Source organism: Penicillium solitum, assembly GCF_028829755.1.
Source record: "Penicillium solitum strain IBT 25940 chromosome Unknown utg000003l_segment0_segment0, whole genome shotgun sequence".
Taxonomy (NCBI): Eukaryota; Fungi; Ascomycota; class Eurotiomycetes; order Eurotiales; family Aspergillaceae; genus Penicillium; species Penicillium solitum.
In genome coordinates, this window is record NW_027072123.1 from 2,068,677 (window position 1) to 2,091,265 (window position 22,589).

At 49.1% G+C, this 22,589-nt stretch overlaps 11 protein-coding genes across 11 annotated transcripts; 6 read left to right on the forward strand and 5 right to left on the reverse strand.

Annotated features, from left to right (window-relative positions):
• Nucleotides 1-696: 696 nt before the first annotated feature.
• Nucleotides 697-1,637, forward strand: N7455_004691 (DUF4112 domain-containing protein; the record flags this gene model as incomplete). Its single annotated transcript, XM_040956230.2, has 3 exons — nt 697-771; nt 852-1,066; nt 1,130-1,637. The coding sequence occupies 3 exons, from the start codon at nt 697-699 to the stop codon at nt 1,635-1,637; spliced, it is 798 nt and encodes a 265-aa protein (XP_040813314.2).
• Nucleotides 1,638-1,765: 128 nt separating this feature from the next.
• On the reverse strand, nt 1,766-2,943 carry N7455_004692 (uncharacterized protein; the record flags this gene model as incomplete). Its single annotated transcript, XM_040956163.2, has 2 exons — nt 1,766-2,789; nt 2,858-2,943. The coding sequence occupies 2 exons, from the start codon at nt 2,941-2,943 to the stop codon at nt 1,766-1,768; spliced, it is 1,110 nt and encodes a 369-aa protein (XP_040813362.2).
• Nucleotides 2,944-3,255: 312 nt separating this feature from the next.
• On the forward strand, nt 3,256-5,216 carry N7455_004693 (uncharacterized protein; the record flags this gene model as incomplete). The annotated part of the gene is made up of 7 exons (XM_040956327.2): nt 3,256-3,330; nt 3,396-3,590; nt 3,644-3,969; nt 4,035-4,075; nt 4,129-4,203; nt 4,253-4,863; nt 4,923-5,216. 7 exons carry the CDS (start codon nt 3,256-3,258, stop codon nt 5,214-5,216), a joined length of 1,617 nt encoding a protein of 538 aa, XP_040813374.1.
• Nucleotides 5,217-6,061: 845 nt separating this feature from the next.
• N7455_004694 (uncharacterized protein) lies at nt 6,062-7,768 on the forward strand (the record flags this gene model as incomplete). The annotated part of the gene is made up of 1 exon (XM_040956215.2): nt 6,062-7,768. The coding sequence occupies one exon, from the start codon at nt 6,062-6,064 to the stop codon at nt 7,766-7,768; it is 1,707 nt and encodes a 568-aa protein (XP_040813292.2).
• Nucleotides 7,769-7,955: 187 nt separating this feature from the next.
• N7455_004695 (WD-repeat containing protein SWD2) lies at nt 7,956-9,177 on the reverse strand (the record flags this gene model as incomplete). The annotated part of the gene is made up of 3 exons (XM_040956228.2): nt 7,956-8,734; nt 8,785-9,010; nt 9,067-9,177. 3 exons carry the CDS (start codon nt 9,175-9,177, stop codon nt 7,956-7,958), a joined length of 1,116 nt encoding a protein of 371 aa, XP_040813340.2.
• Nucleotides 9,178-9,548: 371 nt separating this feature from the next.
• On the forward strand, nt 9,549-11,117 carry N7455_004696 (putative mitochondrial oxaloacetate transporter (Oac)). The gene is made up of 6 exons (XM_040956253.2): nt 9,549-9,745; nt 9,810-9,884; nt 9,937-10,066; nt 10,130-10,601; nt 10,652-10,797; nt 10,854-11,117. Exons 1-6 carry the CDS (start codon nt 9,729-9,731, stop codon nt 10,944-10,946), a joined length of 933 nt encoding a protein of 310 aa, XP_040813253.1. The 5' UTR covers nt 9,549-9,728; the 3' UTR covers nt 10,947-11,117.
• A 1,393-nt stretch (nt 11,118-12,510) lies between these two features.
• Nucleotides 12,511-13,964, forward strand: N7455_004697 (ribonucleotide-diphosphate reductase subunit RNR2; the record flags this gene model as incomplete). Its single annotated transcript, XM_040956183.1, has 4 exons — nt 12,511-12,540; nt 12,628-12,867; nt 12,969-13,302; nt 13,360-13,964. The coding sequence occupies 4 exons, from the start codon at nt 12,511-12,513 to the stop codon at nt 13,962-13,964; spliced, it is 1,209 nt and encodes a 402-aa protein (XP_040813322.1).
• A 456-nt stretch (nt 13,965-14,420) lies between these two features.
• Nucleotides 14,421-15,066, reverse strand: N7455_004698 (SRP9/SRP21 family protein; the record flags this gene model as incomplete). The annotated part of the gene is made up of 2 exons (XM_040956331.2): nt 14,421-14,852; nt 14,995-15,066. 2 exons carry the CDS (start codon nt 15,064-15,066, stop codon nt 14,421-14,423), a joined length of 504 nt encoding a protein of 167 aa, XP_040813367.2.
• A 2,360-nt stretch (nt 15,067-17,426) lies between these two features.
• Nucleotides 17,427-17,792, forward strand: N7455_004699 (EthD domain-containing protein; the record flags this gene model as incomplete). The annotated part of the gene is made up of 1 exon (XM_040956265.2): nt 17,427-17,792. The coding sequence occupies one exon, from the start codon at nt 17,427-17,429 to the stop codon at nt 17,790-17,792; it is 366 nt and encodes a 121-aa protein (XP_040813262.2).
• Nucleotides 17,793-18,198: 406 nt separating this feature from the next.
• N7455_004700 (WD40 repeat domain-containing protein) lies at nt 18,199-21,583 on the reverse strand (the record flags this gene model as incomplete). Its single annotated transcript, XM_040956238.2, has 5 exons — nt 18,199-19,992; nt 20,052-20,607; nt 20,808-20,965; nt 21,120-21,274; nt 21,496-21,583. 5 exons carry the CDS (start codon nt 21,581-21,583, stop codon nt 18,199-18,201), a joined length of 2,751 nt encoding a protein of 916 aa, XP_040813338.2.
• Nucleotides 21,584-21,879: 296 nt separating this feature from the next.
• N7455_004701 (2-oxo-4-hydroxy-4-carboxy-5-ureidoimidazoline decarboxylase) lies at nt 21,880-22,556 on the reverse strand (the record flags this gene model as incomplete). The annotated part of the gene is made up of 3 exons (XM_040956294.2): nt 21,880-21,933; nt 22,002-22,101; nt 22,159-22,556. 3 exons carry the CDS (start codon nt 22,554-22,556, stop codon nt 21,880-21,882), a joined length of 552 nt encoding a protein of 183 aa, XP_040813356.2.
• Nucleotides 22,557-22,589: the final 33 nt, after the last annotated feature.

A 22,589-nucleotide genomic window follows, 5' to 3' on the forward strand; every position in this document is an offset into this window, starting at 1 on the left:
TTGGTGGTTGAGAAATAACGGCTCACTCAATCCGACAGCGCAAACGGTCGAAACAAGCAAGCGAGATAGTGGAGGGAGCAGCTTCTAGGGAGGGCAGACCAACCCAGGGCTGTGTGGATACGGTGAATGGAATGGGGCAGAGACTAATCTCAGCAGGATGTGCAGTATGCGAAGATAGTCAAGGTTCCAATCAAGTCAGAGAAAAGAGTTGAATGAAGGCGTTGGGAAACAGAGCAATGATCGGAGCTGCCCAAGGTGGTGATCGGGTGACTAAGGTAATATGTGGCGGTGTCAATCCAAATCCAAAATAATGCGCCACATGTTAATGTGGCTGTGCCACGGGTTCCAAGATTCTCGGGATTATGACGTCCTTGTCGCGCGAAAGCGTTGATCTCCCTGGATCCCTTAAATTCTTTGGGATTGCTAGATCAATCCACCTGGTTCTAAAAATCAAGCACCTTCTTCAACCACCTCTACGCGCCCTTTGTCCTCGCTAAAAATAAGTGAAACGAGCGCCTACCGAAACCACTGTCCATCCAACCAGGAAGGGTTTAGGGCCTGAAAGGATCAAAGGCTATACATAGTCTATTTTGCCCTTGCTCGACATTCGTCTATTTCTTCAGCACTTCTCCCGGGAAGATTTCAATTTCTACAACTACTTTTGCTTCCAGTGAAGTACTGTGATCCAAAACAAATATGTCGAATGTCCTGGTGTCTCTGATTGGCAAAAAGGTGCTTGGTGAAACCGCGAAGAATCATTTTGGTACTGAGGTGAGTTTACTTGAACGGCCAACATTCATTTGGTTTTGTGAAGAGAAATCAGGCTGACCCAATCTTTCCTATCTACCTAGGACCCCTACTTCGAAGAAGTTCCTGCTTCACGCCTCGGTCGTACATTTGGAAAAAAGACCCAAAAGCGTCGCAAAGCGATCCCGCCGGGCCTCTCTGAGCATGATGCCAAAGTCCTGACCAAGGTCAAACGCAGGGCATACCAGCTGGACTATGCTCTTTTCAGCTTGTGCGGGATCCGCTTTGGCTGGGGAAGTGTGATTGGAATTATTCCATTGTGAGTTTCACCGGGATCTATTACACTAGCACCGGGAGACCAATGCTAACAAATGAACCGCAGCATCGGCGATGTTGGCGATGCTGCACTTGCAATGATGGTAGTGAGATCTTGCGAAGGGATTGAGGGTGGACTCCCTCCTGCTTTGCGCATCAAGATGTTGATCAATGTGATACTCGACTTCGTCATTGGCCTCGTCCCTTTCATTGGTGATCTTGCCGATGCAGTGTACAAAGCGAATACCCGAAATGCCGTCATTCTCGAAACTCATCTGCGCCAAAAGGGAGCCAAGGCGGCCTCGCAGCAGAGCAGAAGAAGGCAGGAGCCGATAGTCGAAGTCGACCACAGTCTCCCCGATGCATTTGACAGACAAGAAGAGGGAGTTGTTGGCGACCGTCCACCGGCCTATGAGGACGCGCGACCATCAGGCCATGGAGGAAGGAACGGCACTGCTACCCAGGGTCCAACCAGGCCCCAGCCGGCCAAACAGTCCCGGAATAAGTCATTGGGCAGATGGTTTGGCGGAGCAGGTCATCCAGAAGACGATTTGGAGCGAGGTGGTGCGAGGTAACGCGTGGTGCATGAAGACATTGAGATCGTAATTTCAGATACCCCATGATTGTATGTCGATAATTTCAGGTAATGTTGGGATGTGCCGTTAGTTCATTTAATTTTGTCATGAATCAAGAGTGTTTTTCTTCAGCAAAGCTCCTCAGGTCGAGACCGCATACATCCATAGCAGAATTGAGAGCTGTGATTATCCTCTGCCTGATTTGCAACAGTAACTCCGGAATTGCCCTTCACATTTCCCACTAGACCAGCACAAAGAGCACACGTTGGCGCATTATCAGAGGTGGATGGGTTGAGCTTGTTTGCGGTTCTAGCCACATTCGCCATGACACCTGGATACTTTGCGCCTTGGTTCTGGACATATCGCAGCATCAACTCGTCAATGGAAAGGTTCTTGGTGAGGACATTGTCGGAGGGCGGTTGATCGGGTATGACGATATCAGAGAGCTCGGCACAGACACTCTCATATTGGAGCAACTCGGCCTTATACAGATCACGGAGCGGATACTCGAACCTCACACCCCAAGGAGACATGCCGTCAGATACCTGCCAGGTGAGGGAAGCCCCACGTCCCTTGGCGACACCCGCAAGCGCTTTCGCAGCGAGACGGCTGTCCGAGTCACCCCAAATCACAGACTCACATCCAGACTTCTTCGCAAATTCAACGATCAGTCTGGTCAGCAAAACCGTGTCGACGTCCGTCCTGGAAGTGGGGGTGGAAATAGATGCACGAAATGCTGCTAGGCGCTCTTCGTTCGACCGAGTGCTGTCGTCTATGAATCTTGAGCCTGCATATTCCCGCATGATCTCTTCCATCTCCGGGACATAGTTGAAGATGCTATGAAAAGGTATCCGACTAATAGTGTGCATCGGGAAATTCTTTTCCAGAGCGTCGTAGTTTTGATCGAAGGGATTACCTGTAGCCGCAACTGTTGAAGGTTCGATGACCAAGATCTTAAAGTCGTACCCCAGAGGGCGTCCATTGTCCAGGCGATGTTGCCGATCGGTGTTCAATATGTGCAACAAAACCGAGGAGGAAACACCGAAAGACACAGGGAGAAGCAACTGGGTTTTGGGGCCGTCTAGACCAAAAGCTCTGTAGACGCTCAGGCGCGATTGAACCTTATGTGCTATAAAGCGCTTAAAGCACAAGCTAGAAAGAAAAGAAAAAGTTAGAAACTATGAGCTGGAGGGGTTGTAGATTGTCGACTTGTCGCATACCTGCAAAGCTGCCTCTTGCGGACAGTGAGCTCAAATTCTGCATCCTTGCATTCCATGCATGACTTGTTCAGTTCCTTTGCTGGCATAATGACTGCTGTAAAGGTATTGACGATTAAACCTGGGCTCTGGAGTGGACATCGAAAAAAAGTCGACCAAAGTTGCAAACTAAAAAATAGTGGCGGTGCCCGCTTAGATAATGGCCACGCGCGGCTTCCCCGGTTTGGGGCCATCGGGTTAACAAGAACACCTTAGCCTTACAATTTTCTCAACGGAATAACAAACAACAACCATATTCGGCCTGCTATATTCTTGCTCGTATCATTCTTTTGATGCTGTGTGGTCTTAAAGACCTCATCTCGAATCCAGGAGCATAGTCTCGCTTTAACTCTACAGTCGCCATGAAGGGCTGGCTTCAGACCTTGGGCTTGACAGCCCTATTGGCAAGCCATGCACTTGCTAATGATGCTGAACTAGTATGTCCCCTCATTCCCTCACTTCATTCGATCGGTAAATGTCGGGGGCTAACGTTGTTCTGCAGAAATCCGACGATGCGCACCGACAACGATGCTCAGGGATGTACAGTCGCAAAGCTTGGGGAGGAGATGTTGACCCCTTCATTTTGGTTAAATTTACCAAGTCTGAAGCTCAGGAAAGTGATCCTTTGGCTAGTTTGGTGATTTTTGAATGGTCAGATGAGGGATTGATTGGCCAGTACCGGTCCGAAGATGCTGAGGTATGTCTGTCAACTCCGTTGGAACAACCGACGCGGCTAATTATTGGGTTTAGGTCAAGGAAACAATTTGCGATGCCTCCAACGTCGAAGCAAAGATCTGCACTCAAGAACAGCTGGGCTCCTTTGTTCTCACCAGCAATGCCACCGACGTCTCCAAAAGCCCTATCATCTCGAAAGCAATCCACCTAAACAACCCCGACGCCGTGAAATACCCCGTCAGGAAGACCGGATTTTACTGTGTGAGCACGTATGCGTACTCCGGGCAGGACTACAAGGCAGTGGTTACCTTCCGAAACTCATACGGCGAGCTTCCCGCTGCACAAATCGCAAAGCTTCCATTTTATGGGGCCTTGACCATCGTGTACGCTGTTATTGGAGCGTATGTCACTTGCAGAACCCATGGACTCGATAAGTTTTCGAGTAGATGCTTACGCATAATTTTAGATTCTGGGCCTTCCTTTATGTGCAGAACCGTTATGACATCTGTATGTTGTGTTTGGTTCCCTGTGGCTATTCGAGCTATGCTAACACTGGATAGTGCCCGTCCAAAACTATATCACTGCCATTGTGGTATTCTTGATTGTCGAGCAGCTTATGACGTGGGGATTCTATGGTAAGAGACACCAATCGATACCTTGCTTGACTCCATCTGATCTTTCTAGAATACCAAAACCGCCATGGCCTAAATGGCGGCGCAAAGGCGCTCATGGTCATTGTAGCAGTGCTCAACGCGGGCAGAAATGCTTTCTCTTTCTTCCTCCTCCTGATTGTCTGCATGGGCTACGGCGTGGTCAAGCATTCATTAGGCCGAACCATGATCTATGTTCGCATCCTGGCCATTGCTCACTTCGTGTTCGCGGTCGTCTACTCGGTTGCCAGTCTTTCGATCACCCCTGATAGCGCCGGTCCTCTGGTGCTTCTGATCGTCCTACCCCTTGCCGGAACCTTGACAGCCTTCTACGTCTGGACCTTGAATTCCCTGAACGCGACGATGAAGGACCTTATCGACAGAAAGCAAAAGACTAAGGCGATGATGTACAAGAAGCTGTGGTGGTGTATCCTCGGCAGCATCATTGTGATCTTCGGTTTCTTCTTTATCAACTCGTTCGCTTTCGCTGGAACCAGTGACGCCAGCTTTGTGCCCGAGCACTGGAAGGCGAGATGGTTCGTTCTTGATGGCTGGCTCAACCTGGTTTACTTGTTCGATATCGCATTTGTGGCTTATCTGTGGCGACCAACTGTCAACAACCGTCGCTTCGCCATGAGTGACGAGGTATGGAGCTCTTCCCTAAATAACCAAGAGCAAAATCAGAGTACTAATATTTCTTATAGCTTGCTCAAGACGACGATGGATTCGAGATCCGATCATTCGGCAGTGGTTTGGATGAAGAAGATGCCTATGATGCTCCCCCGGATTATCCTGGCAGCTCAGCCGCCGCCGGCCATCGCGATCTCTCCCCAGTTCCTCCCAAGCCCTTCTCTTCAGCACCCCGTCATCGTGAGTCACTCGACGAAGAGACAATATTCGCAGTCGGTGAAGAGGATGCTGAGAGGTGGTCCGATGATGAAGAGTCGCCTCGCAATTCAAGCGAGAGACAGAGACTCACCGGCAAAGACAAGGATTAGATTGAAGATTGACTCATCTTTTTTTATTTGGGTTGTTGTTCCTGGTTAGTGTAAGGTCTAATCACCGAACAGACATCTGGTAAATTGATGGGGTTGTCATTTCACTCAATGTACAACCTGCGTTTAGGGCAAGGATGCAAGCATGTCATGGCGTTGGTCTTTCCTTCACAATTATGTCAAATACTTAGTTCTCCTAGCTCGCTTTTTAGTTATATTATTGGCTTATATGTGTTTCCTAGCTACAGCCATTCCCAAATACATATCCCCAGGCCACTAAAATAGGGAATGTTCGAATACATCTACTATATCCATATCCCATAACAGTTTAGAATCTTTAAAGTAACAACTGTAGTAGCAGGTCAGATAAATATTTCCCAACAACCTGATAAATTTGGCCTAGATGAGAGCCTAGATGAGTCTCAAGACATTATAACTATTGAGAACCTTTTTGAGTGTGTTTTTTCTGGCATCAATTGATGTCTTTTAGGTGTCTTTCTCCCGAGCTAGAAGGTGATAGAAACCTTGCATTTGAGTCATTCAGAGCCTCATGTGGAGCCCTAGTGTACTTCCTCCTCTCACAAGCTATAAATTGACTCATTCCAATATTGCAGTTAATATTTCCAAGCTGAAGGGTACCCTTCAAATGTGTTGATTCTATACTTCCAAGGTTCTACCAACCGATAAAAGAAATCTTATCGCTCCTGCTCCGCAAACCCGCAAAACAACAGCTCCAACTCTCAAACACAAACAACCAACAACCCTAGCAAACATCTCACCTGCATATGCGAGCCAGTATCACAATCTCCAAACATCACATGCACGCAACCGATGTCTAGGCATCCACAATGACACCAGATACACATCCCCACGTCCCCGCACCTCCCTCCTCCACTTCCGACAAAGAAAGCGTCAATGACAACACAAGCACAGCCACCGCGAAGCCAGAACCTCAATCAGCAGAATCAAGCTCCAGAACTAGCACGGCCCTCTCAGCCCAGCTAAACCAAGAATGTAACGACCTACTCTCCCAGATCGACAGCTACCAATCCCTCCTCGCGTCCACACTGCGGAATCCACAGCTCGTCGAGGTGCGCCAATTCCGCTCCAGCGTTGTCTCCGAGCTGAGGATGCTGGAGAAGCTAGGAAAGCAGATTGAAGAGGCAATTGGAGAGCCAAGTGCAGGACCAGAAACAAGTCAAACGGAAGATGGGGTGACAACACAGCCACTTCCGAAAGAGTCGCGTGACCCTGATCTAGAAATGCGATTGGTGCATGCGCTTCGCTCGTCCAATTTGCCGTTCTACCAGGCTGTCTGGAGAATTGCGAGTGGGTCTTGTTCTGGGTTGGTTGCGCTAGGGAAGAGGTTTTACTGGGGTGGGGAGACGAAGGCGATGGAGAGGAAAGGGAAGGCCGGGGGTGCGGAGAAGAAACCCAACAAAGATAAGCGCAAGAGTGTGTTTGTGGATATTGTTGCTGATGATGGGGAGGAGTGGGTGAAGGTGTCTACTATGTCGGAAAGCCGTCTTTTGTTCGAGATGGCGAAGAAGGGCTGGGAGGGTGATAGTGATGAGGATGAATGGTCTGATGGGGGTAAAGGGCGGACTATTTTGCAGAACTTTGATGAAGATGATGATGGGGACGACGATGATGATGAGCTGGAGCTCATTAAGTTGGCCCAGGATCTAAGGAAGGCATCTGATGCTACGCGCGTTAGATATAGACATCCTCGGCTACGGGTTGTTATACCTAAGATTGAAGAGGGAAGTGTTCCTGAAATTGACGCTGTCTTAAACGAGATGCGGAGCTATGGTATTCGGGTTGACTGTCAGGGCAGTCTGCTAGCAGAGACTCGCACCGGGCTAGCCCATCTCCTGCCTCAACCGTTCAAAAACTTCACTTCGACTCTGAATGTCGACTGCACTTTGCTCCTTGCATTGGTGTCTGACTTGTCTCACGTCAAGGACATCCCGCTATCACCCCATTTCCATAGAGCCATCGTTCGACAAATCGAAGTTGAGCGGGAAAAACCACTGCTCACTTCCGAGCTCTGGCCGGCGATGGATGGTCGTGAGCTCCTATCCACCACAGAGGCTGCAGTGCGCTTCCGGGAAATTGTCGAGACCATTGGGACAGAGACAGAGAAGAGCCGGACTCGCATGTTGCTGGGAGATCCACCATACGAACAACTCGATTGTGAGGCTCTTCTCCAGAAGTTTCAAGAATTGTCTGATTATCAGGTCCCCGCACATTGGAAACTCCCCATCAAGGTGGTTGAATCCCAGCAAGCGATTGATGCGGCCAAGACACAGGGTAACCTTCACCCAGTGGTACATGAAGTTGGGAAAGAACTATCGGATATAAACCATAGCGTGTTTTTGTACGGTTGGGTCACCGGTTTGACGACCATTTCCAGCAATCGCACAATCGACAAGCAAATCGAGGCCACCGTTGAGGACAACCGAAAAGGTGATGATGGCCTAGAAGGCCCTGACGTTTGGATCTGTGACACGGCAAGGAGTTTGGTGGGCAAAGACAAAGATCGGAAAGCATAAGCATAGAGGTTCATCTGCTAGACCGGTGGGAATAGAAAGTGCTTTTTATGACCTTGATACTTTCTTCACACGGTGCCACTGTTCTACGGGACATCCAGTCATCCAGTGTGTTTGTAGACGGTGATTTGCTGAGAGTTTGAGAGAAAATCGGAGACCTGGTCCTTTCCATCGCGCCATCAAATTTGATTTACTTCTCCGAAGATTTCCCGTGGTCGTCGGGGACGTAGAAGATAATTTCCTTGTCGGCGCTAGCGATCATGTTGTAACGCGGGTTGTATTCCACCATAGCGGCACAGCTTGGACCAGACAACCTAGTCGAGGGCTGCAGTGTGATGTCTCCACCGCCGATCTGTCCCAAGTCCCACACGAGCATACCGTGCTGATCACCATTTCCTCCAATAACGTATCGACCGTCGGGACTAAAACAAGCATCGCCTTGTCCGAGAGGCTTGCCAGTCGTAGACACTGGTGCCGCACGACCAGAAACTCCACTCTTGCCAGCCAGGAAGGCCTTGAGTGTACCATCAAAGGCATCTAGAACATAGTGACCGTGGTAGTCTGTTCCAAGCATCAAATATTTCCCGTCGTTGGAGAACTCCAATCTAGTCCATGCGCGCCCCCGTGTTGACGGTGTAAATCTCTCCTCGTATGGCGCAAGGTCGAAGGTGGAGAAGGGCGACTTGTCAAAGTTGCGGAAATCGTAAAGAAGCACTGTAGCTGTGGATTGAGAGGCGATTGCGATAACTGAACCCGAAGGATCAAAGGCAGCAAGGTATGGTGTTGCAAGGTTGAGCTTGCCCTGCGGATTCCTCGAATTCAGGTCCCACAATGTCACGGTATCATCCTTGGAGCAGGACATGAAGGCGTCGCTGGCGGGGGACTGAGCTAGGCAAGTTACTTGGTCATTATTGCCGGTGAAATATCGTATGTATCCCTCGTTATGCAGGTCGAGTAACCGCAAATTATCTGTGAATGATGAGCTAGGTAGCCAAAAGCAAGACCATTCAGTCACATACTATCAATCTTAGTACTCGCGTGGAGAACCTGGCGGGAGTGATGCGTGAATCTCGCAAGATGAACACCGTATTTCTTGCTAGCAACAGATTTGTTGAATTTGCCCTCTTTCACGTCGTAAACATGCATACTGTCATCGTTACCGGCGCCGATCAGGACATCACCCTGGTCGTCAAAATCCAAAGAAGTCACGTATTTGGATGGGTCTTTTTTACAAGGGTGGAATCCCTATCGAACAGGCGTATGAGAATAGCACCATAGCTTCAATCTTAACTTGAACCTACCTTGGATGGGCGGAAAGTGTCAATAATATCCGTGATTTTCTGCGACTTGAGGGGAGCTTGGGCTAGGGCGGCGGGCGGACCCTGCTGCGGCGTTGATTGGCCTTCTGTCATGGCGGTGTGGGTAAACGATGAAGCGAAGAAGTGAGAGGTTACTGAGAATATATTTATAGGGAAGGGATTGCAACTTGCAAACAATAATAAAGTGAAGAGAATGTGTGGAAGAGGAAAGAGCTACCCACATAGAAATCGCAAGCTCCGAGATGAAGCTCCGCGACTGGGCTTTTCTGCGCGCCTCACCGCCTCGGCTGACATAAAAACTCCGGGGTCCGACGCCGGAGGGCCCTGGGTCAATTGACCAATGAGCGTTTAGCCGAGTTTCAATTCGCCGCATGTAAGCTTTTATGTCCACGGTTATCTCAGGGCGCGTGTTGACTCAACTTTGTTCAATATCTGGCCCTGAGTGGAATTATTGTGCATTCATTTATATTTCTCCCTCACACTTCAAATTTTGACTTGGCTATACCACCTCGATAATTTGCACATATCCCGCGGAATTCCCGCTACTGGCCGCATTTATTTCATCCTGCGGGTCCGATCTTCCTCCGCTAACCGACAAACCTGAGTATATCATCACACGGTCAAAGGATCACATATAAGGCGCTATGTCTACTACTGGAGGGTATGTTATGTCTATGCGGGGGAGATGTACAGAGCGTGCGCTAACAGCAATTGTGGGGGAATAGTGCGTTCATTGCAGGTGGCATTGCAGCATGCGGTGCAGTCACTGTCACCCATAGTTTCGAGACAGTGAAGATCCGGTTGGTTTCCTAATACCCTGAATATGCTGCCATGATACTGACTGGTTACAAGGCTTCAGCTGCAGGGTGAATTGCAGACCAAAAATCAGGCAGTGAAGATGTACAAGGGCCCGTTGCACGGCATCAAGGTCATTTTGCAGAATGAAGGACCTCGGGGTCTGTTCCGGGGTATTGGATCTGCCGTATGTGATAACCTCTCGCAATTACATATAAAGGTGCACCAAGCTAACATCCAGGTCATATAGTATATCTACCAGGTCTTGCTTAACGGCTGCCGTCTGGGCTTCTACGAACCTATCCGCTCGAACCTCACAACTGCTATATACAGTGACCCCAAGGTCCAATCCCTCGCTGCCAATGTCGTTGCTGGAGCTGCTTCAGGTGTCATTGGTGCCGCCGCGGGATCGCCTTTCTTCCTTGTCAAGACCCGTCTTCAGTCCTACTCGCCATTCCTCCCTGTCGGCACCCAGCACAACTATAAGAACTCTTTCGATGGCCTTAGCAAGATCTACAAGGGCGAGGGTATCAAGGGTATCTACCGTGGTGTCGGCGCTGCTATGATCCGCACTAGTTTCGGCAGTGCCGTGCAGCTCCCCACATACTTCTTTGCCAAGCGCCGTCTGACCCGCCACCTGGGTATGGAGGAGGGTCCTGCTTTGCACCTGGCCAGTAGCGCAGCTTCTGGCTTCGTTGTGTGCTGCTTCATGCACCCCCCTGGTATGTCATCTCAAACGTGGGGTATAAGTTCTTCGCTGACTTTCTTCTAGACACGATCATGGCTCGTATGTACAACCAGACAGGTAACCTGTACGGTGGTGTATTTGATTGCTTGCTCAAGACTATCCGCACCGAGGGTCCCCTTGCCATTTACAAGGGCTTCTTCGCCCATCTTGCCCGCATCCTTCCCCACACTGTAAGTGACTGAAGTTGAGCCTTGCTTTGTCATTCATAAACTAACCCGGCCTCTAGATCTTGACTCTGAGTCTGGCCGAGCAGACTAACAAGCTGATGCGCCGCGTCGAAGACCGGATCCTGCCCGACTCTTTCCGTGAGGGAATCTAAGCAACGTATGAGATACATTTTGATTACCAGTATCTGCATTGCCTGGCTGGGGTTTCTTTTCGAATGTTCTGTGCCGCACAATTGCTTCTGACTGGGCATATATATGGCGTTTGGTAGAGTAACCTTTTGAGTCTGTACATATTGTTATTCACATATAAGCCTTGGGAAATATTTTGGATATGTGCTTTGGCATTATTTGATTCCCCTGACAGTTGGTTTCCCTGGCATAAATCACGAAACACGAGAACGCGCTAGCACGTGGTGATGCAAGGCACTCCCCTGCTACTCCCACTAGTCTACTAGACTAAAAGTATGTGGGGGTTGCCGGTGCACCAAGAGCTCAAACCTGGCAGGTGGAGATGTTTTGATGGGCACTTGCAAGGGACTACTCGCCACATTGCATTCAACCCTTGGGAATAGTGTCAATATACCGTACAATAGAGACGACCTGGGTCCTTGTACTCTGTATTCCGTAGATATAACCCAATACAACTTGAATACGTAAATAATGGTCAAACAAAGACCCCTAACCTTAACATGCTGGCTGCCTAGACTGACGCAGCTAAGATGATCGGCGCGTTCTTTTTTTCTTTCGCGGATCCACTCCCAGAAACTTCCCTATGGGGTAAGGGGTCAAAAGATCCTTCATTCCTGGGACTTGACAGGAGCTGCCACATGTTATTAGCCTTGTTTGAAATGCTACAAACTATGTACCTATGTATCATGTCGAGATCAATGGACGAGAATAACCCTTGGAGCATGCTAGAATAGGTACGGAGTACAGCAGATGGAACGCGTGTGTGGGGAGCTGAGCACACCCTTACGCCATGCCATGGAAAATGAGCTCTAAATTGGCGAATGAGATGCTAAAGCCTCGATCTAGACCAATAACAAAACCAATTAGATCCGTAAATCCGGATTGTTTTCCTAGTCGCGTCGCGCGTTTTTGTGGATTCTCTGGCTTATCTGATCGTGATCAATAGTGGGGACTGGAAAAAATTGGGGACGCGTGGGAGTTATTGATGTCTTAGGTTGTTGGCTTCTAGAGGTAGTGGCGTGGCAATTGCTATATTGCGATATTGGATATTCACTATTATCAGAATAAAGTGTGAAAAGCATTCTTTCGAGAAGTAGTGATATACAGATGTACAGAACAGATAAGATCGGAATCTACTAAATCTATCAAACCTACATCCAAAGTACGAAAATCCATATTAGGATGCACAAGAATGGAGCTGGAATGGAGCACGGCCAAGGACTATCCTTTCGGATGTTGCTGGGATCCAAGTGGCATGAGAAAAGAATCGCCCAAATAGGAAAGAAGGGCTGGGAAAAAAAGGCCGATGGACGCGCCGTATATTACCTAAGTGCTGCGCGCAGTCACGTGCGACGTGACTTAGCACGTCGCGCTAAAGAGAAATCGGCAGTACTTAATCAAGTTTCTCTTCCCTCGCCCAACTCCAAATTTCCCATCCCACTCTCCAAGCTTCTGTCTCATTCTTACTTGCTGTCTTTGTTCTCAAGAATTGTTCTGTGATATTACATTCCTCACATACTTGTTCCAATGGCCGCTCAAGTCACTCCCTCCAAGCAGGTACGTGATGTCACGCTTCTTGCCTCTTGCCTCTTCGCGTCAGACGCGTCGTGAAGTTCGTTTGAGCTAATATTTCCTCTTTCTTAGGCTGCTTCCTCCCTCGAGAACCTCAAGATGAGCGATTCACCTATCAAGAAGCTCGACTTCCAGTCGGCTGGCAAGGAGGACGCGTCTGCGCCTCTCAAGGCTGTCGACGCCTCCATTGAGAAGCCCACCGAGAAGGCTCTCGCGTCCAAGCCTCTCACCATCAAGGAGATTGAAGCCACAGAGCCCCTCCTCCAAGAGAACCCCCACCGTTTCGTCATGTTCCCTATCAAGTACCACGAGGTAAGTCACGTCGTCGACGCGTTTCACGCGTAAAGTGGATATCGTCAAGGATGTCCTGCCACCATGAACATTGAAGCTAACCATGTCCCTCAATTCAACAGATCTGGCAAATGTACAAGAAGGCCGAAGCCTCTTTCTGGACTGCCGAGGAGATTGATCTCTCTAAGGATCTCCACGACTGGCACAACCGCCTGAACGACGATGAGCGTTACTTCATCTCCCACGTCCTGGCTTTCTTCGCCGCCTCCGACGGCATTGTCAACGAGAACCTTGTCGAGCGTTTCAGTTCCGAGGTCCAGATCCCCGAGGCCCGTTGCTTCTACGGCTTCCAGATCATGATGGAGAACATCCACTCCGAGACCTACTCCCTGCTTATCGACACCTACATCAAGGAGCCCAAGCAGCGTACCTACCTCTTCGATGCCATTGATACTAGTAAGTTCTACTTCCATTAACCTTTTATGTCGTTCAATTGTCTAACTTGAGATTTAGTTCCCTGCATTGCCAAGAAGGCCAACTGGGCCCTCAAGTGGATCAACGACCGCGAGTCAACCTTCGCTTCGCGTCTGGTTGCCTTCGCCGCTGTCGAGGGTATCTTCTTCTCTGGCTCATTCGCCTCCATCTTCTGGCTGAAGAAGCGTGGCCTTATGCCCGGTCTCACTTTCTCCAACGAGCTGATCTCTCGTGACGAGGGTCTCCACACTGATTTCGCCTGTCTGCTGTTCTCCCACATGAACCACCGCCCTGACCCCAAGATGGTTGAGGCTATCATTGTCGAGGCCGTCGGCATCGAGCAGGAGTTCCTGACTGACGCTCTTCCCTGTGGTCTGCTTGGCATGAACTCCAAGCTGATGTGCGAGTACATTGAGTTCGTCGCTGACCGCCTGCTGGTGGCCCTCGGCAACAAGAAGTACTACAACGCTACCAACCCCTTCGACTTCATGGAGTCCATCTCCCTGGCTGGCAAGACCAACTTCTTCGAGAAGCGTGTCGGTGACTACCAGAAGGCTGGTGTCATGGCCAGCACCAAGCAGGAGGTCAACGCTGAGGGCGAGAAGGTCGTAAGCGACGGTCTTAACTTCGATGAGGACTTCTAGACGACGTCTTTCTCCCTTCCCCTTGTGTTGTTTTATACCCTCTCCCCTTTCACGTGATATTATGCTTTTCTTATTCTGTTATTTTATTGATTGACGCAATTTCTGTTTGAAGGCTCGCATGGGAATGGCGTTTTTTTTTCTTGTTTTTCTTTTTTCTTGGTCTGTCCTGGACTCGGGTGTCCATGGATGAAGGGCGGATTCTCTGTATCTAAATCTTCGAATCACTTCTCCAATATGTCTGAATATGTTTGTGGATATACTAGATAACGCCAATGGCCTTCTTAAATACACGTTGTCAATTGTCCAGTCTGATCCCTACTTCGAACTCTTGAAACTCCATTTAATCCACAAGACCGTCCATGGATTTCCCACATCTATGAATGCATCATAAAAAGTAACAAGCGAAAGAAGCATAAGATAGCAAATGAGTTTCATTCAAAAAGAACCCAAATTAATTTACCGCTTCCCCTTCCCACCCTTCTTCTTCCCCTTCGCACTCTGTCCCTGACTCTGACCCTGCGCTTTACCAGCAGCCGGCGTCACCTCCTCAACAGGAGCAGGAGCATCAACCATCTCCACATCGCCGCCAGCAGGTACCGCCGCCGATAACCCCAACCCCGCTACATCAGCACCGGCAGCCAGTTTTCCCAGACTCGTAATCAGGCGACTGACTTCCTGCGCCTTGTTTGTGCGGTAGTGCAGACAGATTCCGGTGGTTGGGTTGAATGTTTTCAGCGTGAGGGTTGCGATTGCGGTGGGTGGTTGTGCGGGTGTGGTGGATGGAGCATCGGTGGCTTTGGCGGCGTCTTTTCGGACTTGAGATTTGTGGGCGCGGATTATGTTTCCTCGTCGGTTTGTGGGGAATGAGTATTTTGTTACTATGCGGGTCTGGGATTTGTTGTTAGTTTGGTGTATTTGGATTTGGATTTGGGATTGGGGGTGTTTCATTGTTGCCCGCTGTGGGGGGACGCGGTGTGGAAGATTGGATGACGGGTTGGTTGGACATGGGAGGTAGGTTCGGGTGGCTTACTGTGTCTGGGTACGCTTGTAATAACTGCGCTGACTGTTCCAGGTAGGCCTGGGAGGTGGGTAGGTAAGGCATTTTGGAGTGGTGGTGAGCGTCTGTAGAGCTCGCGGTTTTGGGGTTGAGAGGGTGGGATGCGCAGGTTGGTGGGTGTCTCGGTGTCGCGGGGAATTCTCAGAATGAAATGTCGCGGATCGACGGGAAATATCCGCTGAGATTCAAGGCTTGGAAGAGGAATTGGTGGGAGAGTTGGTGGATGGAGAGAGAGTGTGGAGGTGTTATCAGTGTGCTGGCGGCTTTTTCCATGTCTTGGCATCAATATGGGTTCACTCCGCAATTTATACATGTACACTTCGAGATGGTCTTCATTGAATGAGATATTTCACGATTAAGAGGAATACAAATAATATTCATCTGTTCTCCTACGCTAATTCCATTACTTGAGGTCTAATTGAATATGATCATTGGCCCTAAATGAGAGAGCGAGGGCTAAGTCCACCATCAACTGCATCTACTTATTGGCTCAATCTGAACATACTACACAAAGAAGATGATAATCGAAAGTTCCTCAAAGATTTTCTACAAGCCATGTAGCACACCCATGACGGAGCTCTTAGGTACATGCATAACGTATGCCCCAAAGATAAAAGCTCATACCTCACAAGGTTTAGAGGGCCGCAACCATTTCGAGTACTCGGAACTCACAGCTTGACTAGACCATTCCAAGCTAATAGGTTAACAATTGGTGACATCTACCTAGGTAGAACGCTGGGCTTTTTCCAAGGCTGCTCATCAACAATATATCACATTTCATCAACAGTCGCCATACTGTTTATCAACGACAAGATCAACAAAACGCCATGGATCATAGCAACGAATACCAACATCGTCAAGTCCCCGGCTCTACCCAACTAGGAAATTTTGCAAAGCTACCACTTGAAATCCGCTTGTTGATATGGGAGTACCTCTTCTATGACATCCACACAGCTCCCCGCGTCTTATCCATTCTACGATGCAACCGCTACCTATACCAAGAGATATCCGACCACCTTTACAAAGGAATGAGACATGAAATTCGAATTTCAGGTCCTGACGACTGCCTAAAGTGGCTATATGTCCGTTTGATCTCTAACCGAATGTCCGTCAAATGGCGGGGACTAAAGAACATTAAAGCCGTCCGAAAACACCTTCAAACCTTTCCTCATGAAAGAATCGAAGGAAAAGAGATATTCCTCAACGTTTTGCTATCTTACAAAGATCCTGATCAAACCATACGGCTGCTCAGAGAGAAAGCTGACCGACTCGTCGATATATTGAAAGCTGCACCGGTTACTCCTACAGTGCGTGTAAGCCTATTGGAAGGAAAATCGCCGAAGACTATCAACTATTCTAGCGAGCTACCCCATGATTACAAGTTGACTATCCCTTTCATGCGCCTTTCTAACTGGCACTGTCGAGTACCAGTAGGTCTTTCTGCTCTGGTGACAAACAAACGAGAGTCGCGTGATCGGTCTCTTCTGGATAAACCTACAGAGAATGATAGATTCAGCGATTCAGATTATCAAATATCAACTGGAAATTAGCATTGGCCGGGGCAGTGTCCAGATGACTCATTTTCCTAGCGGGTTCGAGTGGTGCGCGATGTGCGAAACGAGTATATCCAAGATAATAGCGGGAGTGACGCCCGAATGCTAGTCTTGAGATATATAATTCACGATCTTTCTCTACTAAATTTACTGTGTTGAAAGTATTCCAAGGTGTGATTTGAATATCAAATGTTATACATAGAAAATTGCTTTTTTTTACTGCTTTCGTATATACCCAAGAAGACGTCTAGAAAGACATCTAGAAAGACATGACCAGACCACATAAGCGGCCGACTATTCTTGTACCACGTAAAACTAGAAATAAAGGAGGGAATGTTTAATAATATAGGTATATAATTTGAACTGTATCTTTAGTGAGAGGACTAAATCACATATTTTGGCTTCTTTCACGAGATCGCCTAAATCGGTGTACTCGCTCAGGTAATTCATAAAAGCAGTACTACAAACACAAATCAAACAAATATCAGTAGTTATACATGAAGTCGATAGGTTGGTTATCTACGTTCATTATTACCGGTTATGGAAGCTGATGCACACGGCCCCCTAGATGCATCCATATAGTTAGGGCTTACATGGCAGCCTATCCAGGAACCTCCTAGAAGATGCAAGAAGTCGCTCGAAATAATCAAGAACACTCTAGAAGATCCAAGTAACAGTTAGAGACCACAAGAATGTTCCCGGATTTTCCACACAGGGCGTTGTTATGTATATAACCACTTCCGTTTCCGGTGGGAGATGCCTTATTTGACCATACTTCCAACTAACATCATAACCACTCCTCGCAATCCCCCACAATCAACACTCGCAAATACCATACCCACATCCAACACCATGGTATACCGCATAATAGTCTTCGCCTCACGCAAATCCACCATCACCCACGAGGAATTCAAAGCCCGCTACGAGCAGCACATGCGCATGGTAGCGGAAATCTGCGGCGATGCAGCACCGCTCTCACACACACGGTCGTATCTAAAGCACGACGCGGAATCTACCCCGATGTTGCTAGCGGGAAGCGTCAATGAGACCTACGATGCCGTTGTGACCATGTCGTTTGAGGATGAGGCGGCCTTTGGCAGGTTCTGTCTTGCGTTGAATACGCCGGAGGCTAAGGCGATGATTGAGGCTGATGAGGCGGGGTTTTGGGATCAGGAGAGGATGAAGGTTATGGTTGTTGAGGAGACCAAGATGTCCTAGATAGTGGGGATCGCTGTGTCTATAGTACTTTTCTTAGGGCTTAGTTCGAAGTCTAGGTTGGAAATGCGGCGCGGGAGAATGGGAAAGCATGGTTAGGAAAGAATATTCCAAATTTCGAATCTTGGACTACTATACAATGTACCTGGTCTCGTCTCTCTCAGTGTCTGATACTAATACATGGCCTGCTATCAAGGCCCCCGAAATGTACACATTAAACAAACATATCAACATCATAACTACATAAGTAAACATCCAACATATCCATCCTACCCATCCTACCCCTCCTCCAATATGTATCCGAAATGCTAAAACAAAACGCCAAAAACTATCGTACATCCCGGAAATCATAGATCGTAGATCGTAGATCATATATGCATCCACAGACAGCCGTAAATGAACAAAGGACTCAGGAAACAGGCCGATGACACTCCGAACAAATAAGCTTATGCTTCCCATCCCTTCCCTTAACACTGCGGAAACTCGTCCCACGACAGTTATCACACTTAAGCACATCTTCCTCTGCATCACCAATCGAAGACGTATAGTCACTGCTCAGCACACTACCGACTGAAGTACTCAACTTGCGCTCGCGTGACGGGATCCTATCCGGACTGAGCAAGTCATTCGAATTCCGGGACTGGATAGCCATCGCATCATGCGTGATCTTGTTCCAGTACGCGTAGCTGTGATCACCCTGTAGCCAGAGCGGGTTTTCTTGTGAGTTATTGGCGGCTAGAAGGTCTGCTGCGGACGAGGCGACTTTTCGGGGAGCTTGGGCTTTGGAGTTCGAGGCGTTTACACGACCGTTATTGTTTCCATTTGCCCGGCTCATGTCTTCGCTTGTGCGGTTGCTATCGAAGCGGGGTCGGCGTGGTGGTGATGGCGGTGGTGATGTAGTGAAGACGGATAGTGATTCGTTCGGACCGAGACTTGAGGGGCGGGACGAGGCTAGTCTGGAAATCGCTGGGCGGTGCTGCGGGGATGGGGTGCGGGTTCTGAAGCCGGCGCGCGTGCCTTCTGTGCTGGAGCGGCCGTGGCGGACGACGGAGTTGCGCCATGAGACGATGCGCTCGGAGGGGGTTTTGTGGGAGGAATCCTTTCCGGAGGAGGCGATGCTGCGGCGTGCGGAGTTGGAGCGTTTGAGGATCCGGCGTGAGATGGTGGAGTTGGCGTCCCAGTTCTCGTAGCGTCTTTTTTGATACGCGCAGTCTTGTCGAAGGACTTTGATCTTCCCGGAGTAGTCGGCGATCACGATTATCTCTCCGCCTGGATGCCTGGATCGAGCCAGGTACGAGGGTGATTCGTGGGCCATTTTGCTGACGATGGATAGGCGGGGTGTTGATGCAGAGCGCTTATGGGGGTTTCCATTTTCTTTGCCTGGGCTTGTTTTCCTTGAAGTGTCTGTTGATTCCGGACCCATCAGGGCTACCGGAGGTGGGTTGCAGATGTCGTAGATTGGGTCTTCTGATAGCGCCAGGACCTTCTTGGTTTGAGTCGGTGCCATGATTGCAGCTGTTACCATAGCAGACTGTGTCTCGAATACCTCCACCGCCTGCTTTTCGGAATCTCGTTGCACAGACCCAATTGGCCACACGTATGCCCGGCGATCCTCACTTCCGCATATGATGTACTTGCCATCATTGGTGAATGTAGCTCTAATTTGGCTGCAGGTGTTCTCGTTACCGCGGAATTTAGCCTCCAACGATCGATCATTGAAGTCGTACAGCCTGATGCGGGAGTCGTTGCTAGTAACCAGTAACTTGATATCACCCTCGGTACCATCCTTAGCATCGTCCTTGGGAGTCACCATCGTATCGATTCCAGTGATTTTGCTACCCTTGGCGTTGCGCCCACGCGCCGATCGGACATGAATCTGGGCTGATACTTTCAGGCCCTCGGTGTCATAAATGCTAAGCATACCATTCAAACATCCGGCAATGGAGTATCGACCATCTGGAGTGAACGCCACTGCAGTAATCATATCGGGCACAGCAGTCACAAAAGCCACGCTCTTATCCGGGATACTCCAGAGTCGCAATTTAGTATCGAGCGATCCAGCAAGGAAAAAGCGGTCGTCACGCGGGTGGAATTGGATCGAAGTCACAAAATCACTGTGCTTGAAACAGCAAAGACATTCCGATCGAGAGATATGCCATAGTCGCACTGTTTTGTCCATTGACGAGGAAAGAAGGAAGTTGTTCTGGGTCATACGTCAGCATAGCCATTTCCCACCGTGCTAAATGTTCTGGGCATGCATACTTTGCTCCAGCTCAGGTCTAATATACTTCCCGTGTGTCCCTCGTAAACCTGAATGGGCTCCGGATGGAACACAGGCGCCCTCAATCCGGAATTATCTTGTGCGTCTACGGGCGTTGCCTCTTCGTCCCCATTGGCATCCTCCCGCTCCTCCGGTGTAGCGATAACAGTCCATACTCGGACCTTCCGGTCCTGGCCAGCGGCGGCGAGATATTTACCATCTTTGGAAAACATGAGTGCCCAGACGGCCTTCCCGGTGTGATCGCCATTCTGCAATGCCGAGGACGTAGATATCCGTCTATCTGCGGGTTTGGGCGGTGGGCCGCTGCCCTCCAGTTCCTGGGCCAGAAACACGCGGTTGAACGTCTTATCCTTTTTGTAATGGGCTCGCACCTTTAAGTATTTGGACGGAGCAAGGTGTCGAGGTATAAATCCAACTGGATGCGAAGTGTCAACGGACATGCGGTGTGCTTCGGATTCCGAGGTCTCATCTTCCGCCTCCGACAAGTGTTCTTTTTTTTTGTTTCCAATGAATCGGCTGAGAAAGGAGACACCTTTTCTATAGTTGAAGAAGAGCAAACCACGGGTCAGTCGCTGATGATATAATGTATATTGTTGCGAGAGTCCTGGGGATAATTCCTCTCAAAGGGAACATGCGGGGGGGCGCAAAGAAACTTCCGGCATACAAGTGTCGGCGACACACAAACTGTCTGCGTGACTGTAGTTCCTAATGCAGGCTGACAAGGTCTAAAAACTCACTTCTTCTCTTTGGGAGGTTTTGTAGGCAATGCATCTCCCCGTGTTGGGCTTGGCTCTGGTTGGCCGTACTCGGAGCCCACGGCTTCTGCTTCGTATGATGCTCTTCCCAGTAACTTCAGGGGAATTGATTTTTGGGTATTGGTGCGTTGGATAATGTGCTACAATAGCGACAGAGCACGGCCCTCCTGTCAGCTTGGCTCCTGCATCTCCGCATCTGCATCTCAGATGCGGGTCGGACAAGGCAAACAAGCACATGATCGGACCGAGAGGAGTGTCGGCCCATTCGGTGCAGGTCTCCTTCTGGGGGCTTACCTGCGATAACGGATCTATGGCGCTTGACTCGGTCTTCTCGAGAGGAGTATGCGAGGTCGAATCTCGTAGAGAGCTACCAATGACCGAGCGTCTGGGATTTCGGGCATCTTGGAGACTATGGGTCGAGCCTGAGGGGACATCCGATGTTGCCGAGCCTGAGGGTTCCGTCAGCATCTTCCATTAACAAGTTTTTCTTTTGTTCTTTTTTTTGGTGCGTGACAAAGGGGACCGCCGAGAGCCAGTGGGCAGTGGCAGTGGCGCATTGGAGTTTTCCAGGCCAGATCAATTTCGAATTTCGAATTTCAAGCTTGGAAATTCTTATTGTAATATTCCAGACTCAAAATCCAGAAAACCCGAAGTCCAATATTGAACTTACCGGGCAATGTCGAGGTTCCGAGGGGGGTCAAATCGGTTATCGCGGGGGTCGTCGCGACTCGTAGTTGGAGATTATTTCCCTCCGCCATGTAGTCAGTCGCATGGGGGGTGGAATGAAGGGGAGGTAATATACAAAATGTAAATGTACACTATTGACAAAAGACTTGAATCAGAAAGAAAAGAAAGAAAAAGCGAAGTAAAGCGGCAAAGACCGGATAGATGAATAGATGACATCAAATGGGGGCGATGGGGGTGGAGACTTTGGACCCTTCGAGTGCTTATTTTATGAGAACTATATAAGACTGTAAGGACTATAAGGACTATAAGGATATTAATACTAGTATAAGTATGAACGTATAAATGTATAAAATGGTATAAAATTACGTTAAATGTGTGATTGAAGCTTTCTCGCTCGGTCCTTTGCAATATCACACATCCCCTATCGAAAGTACACAAAGTCAGTATATATAATATATAGCAAACCACTCGACGATAAGAGAACATTACCTGAATGGTCTCTTCAATCTCTTTCTCCGCATCGGCCCGGTCAATGCGCTGGCGCATTTCGACCATAATCACGTCGCGACTGCGCCCATTGACAAATGTGCTATAATATCTCAGGTCAATATGTGTATACACAACGGCGCAAGAGACGTGGACCTACACAAACCGCAACCCTGGAAACTTCTCCTCGTATTCTGCATTCAGTGCTCGTAATTTCTCCGCCTGTTCCTCTGCACCTTCATTCAATTGGGCCTGTTCCTTCTTACTCAGCTCGCTGAGATGTTCTGGGTTGGCTGGGGCTCGGCCAAGACGCGGATGCGATCCCAGAATACCAAAGAGCACGTCCCGATCAGTAGGAGAATTCGGGGCTGAGAGTGCAGACATGCGACCCCCTACAGCATCGATGAGACTGGTATATGAAGAGAAGGTCTGGTTGGCCAGCACAGGGATCATCAGTCGGTGGAGCTCTGGGGAGGATTCGAAGAGGGTATCGAGCACCCGAAGCTGGGTCTCTTGGGGTAGGGAAGGGATCGTCGATAGTGGGGGAAGGTCTGCCATAGTGTAGTTTATTGTAGTTTATTGAATATACTT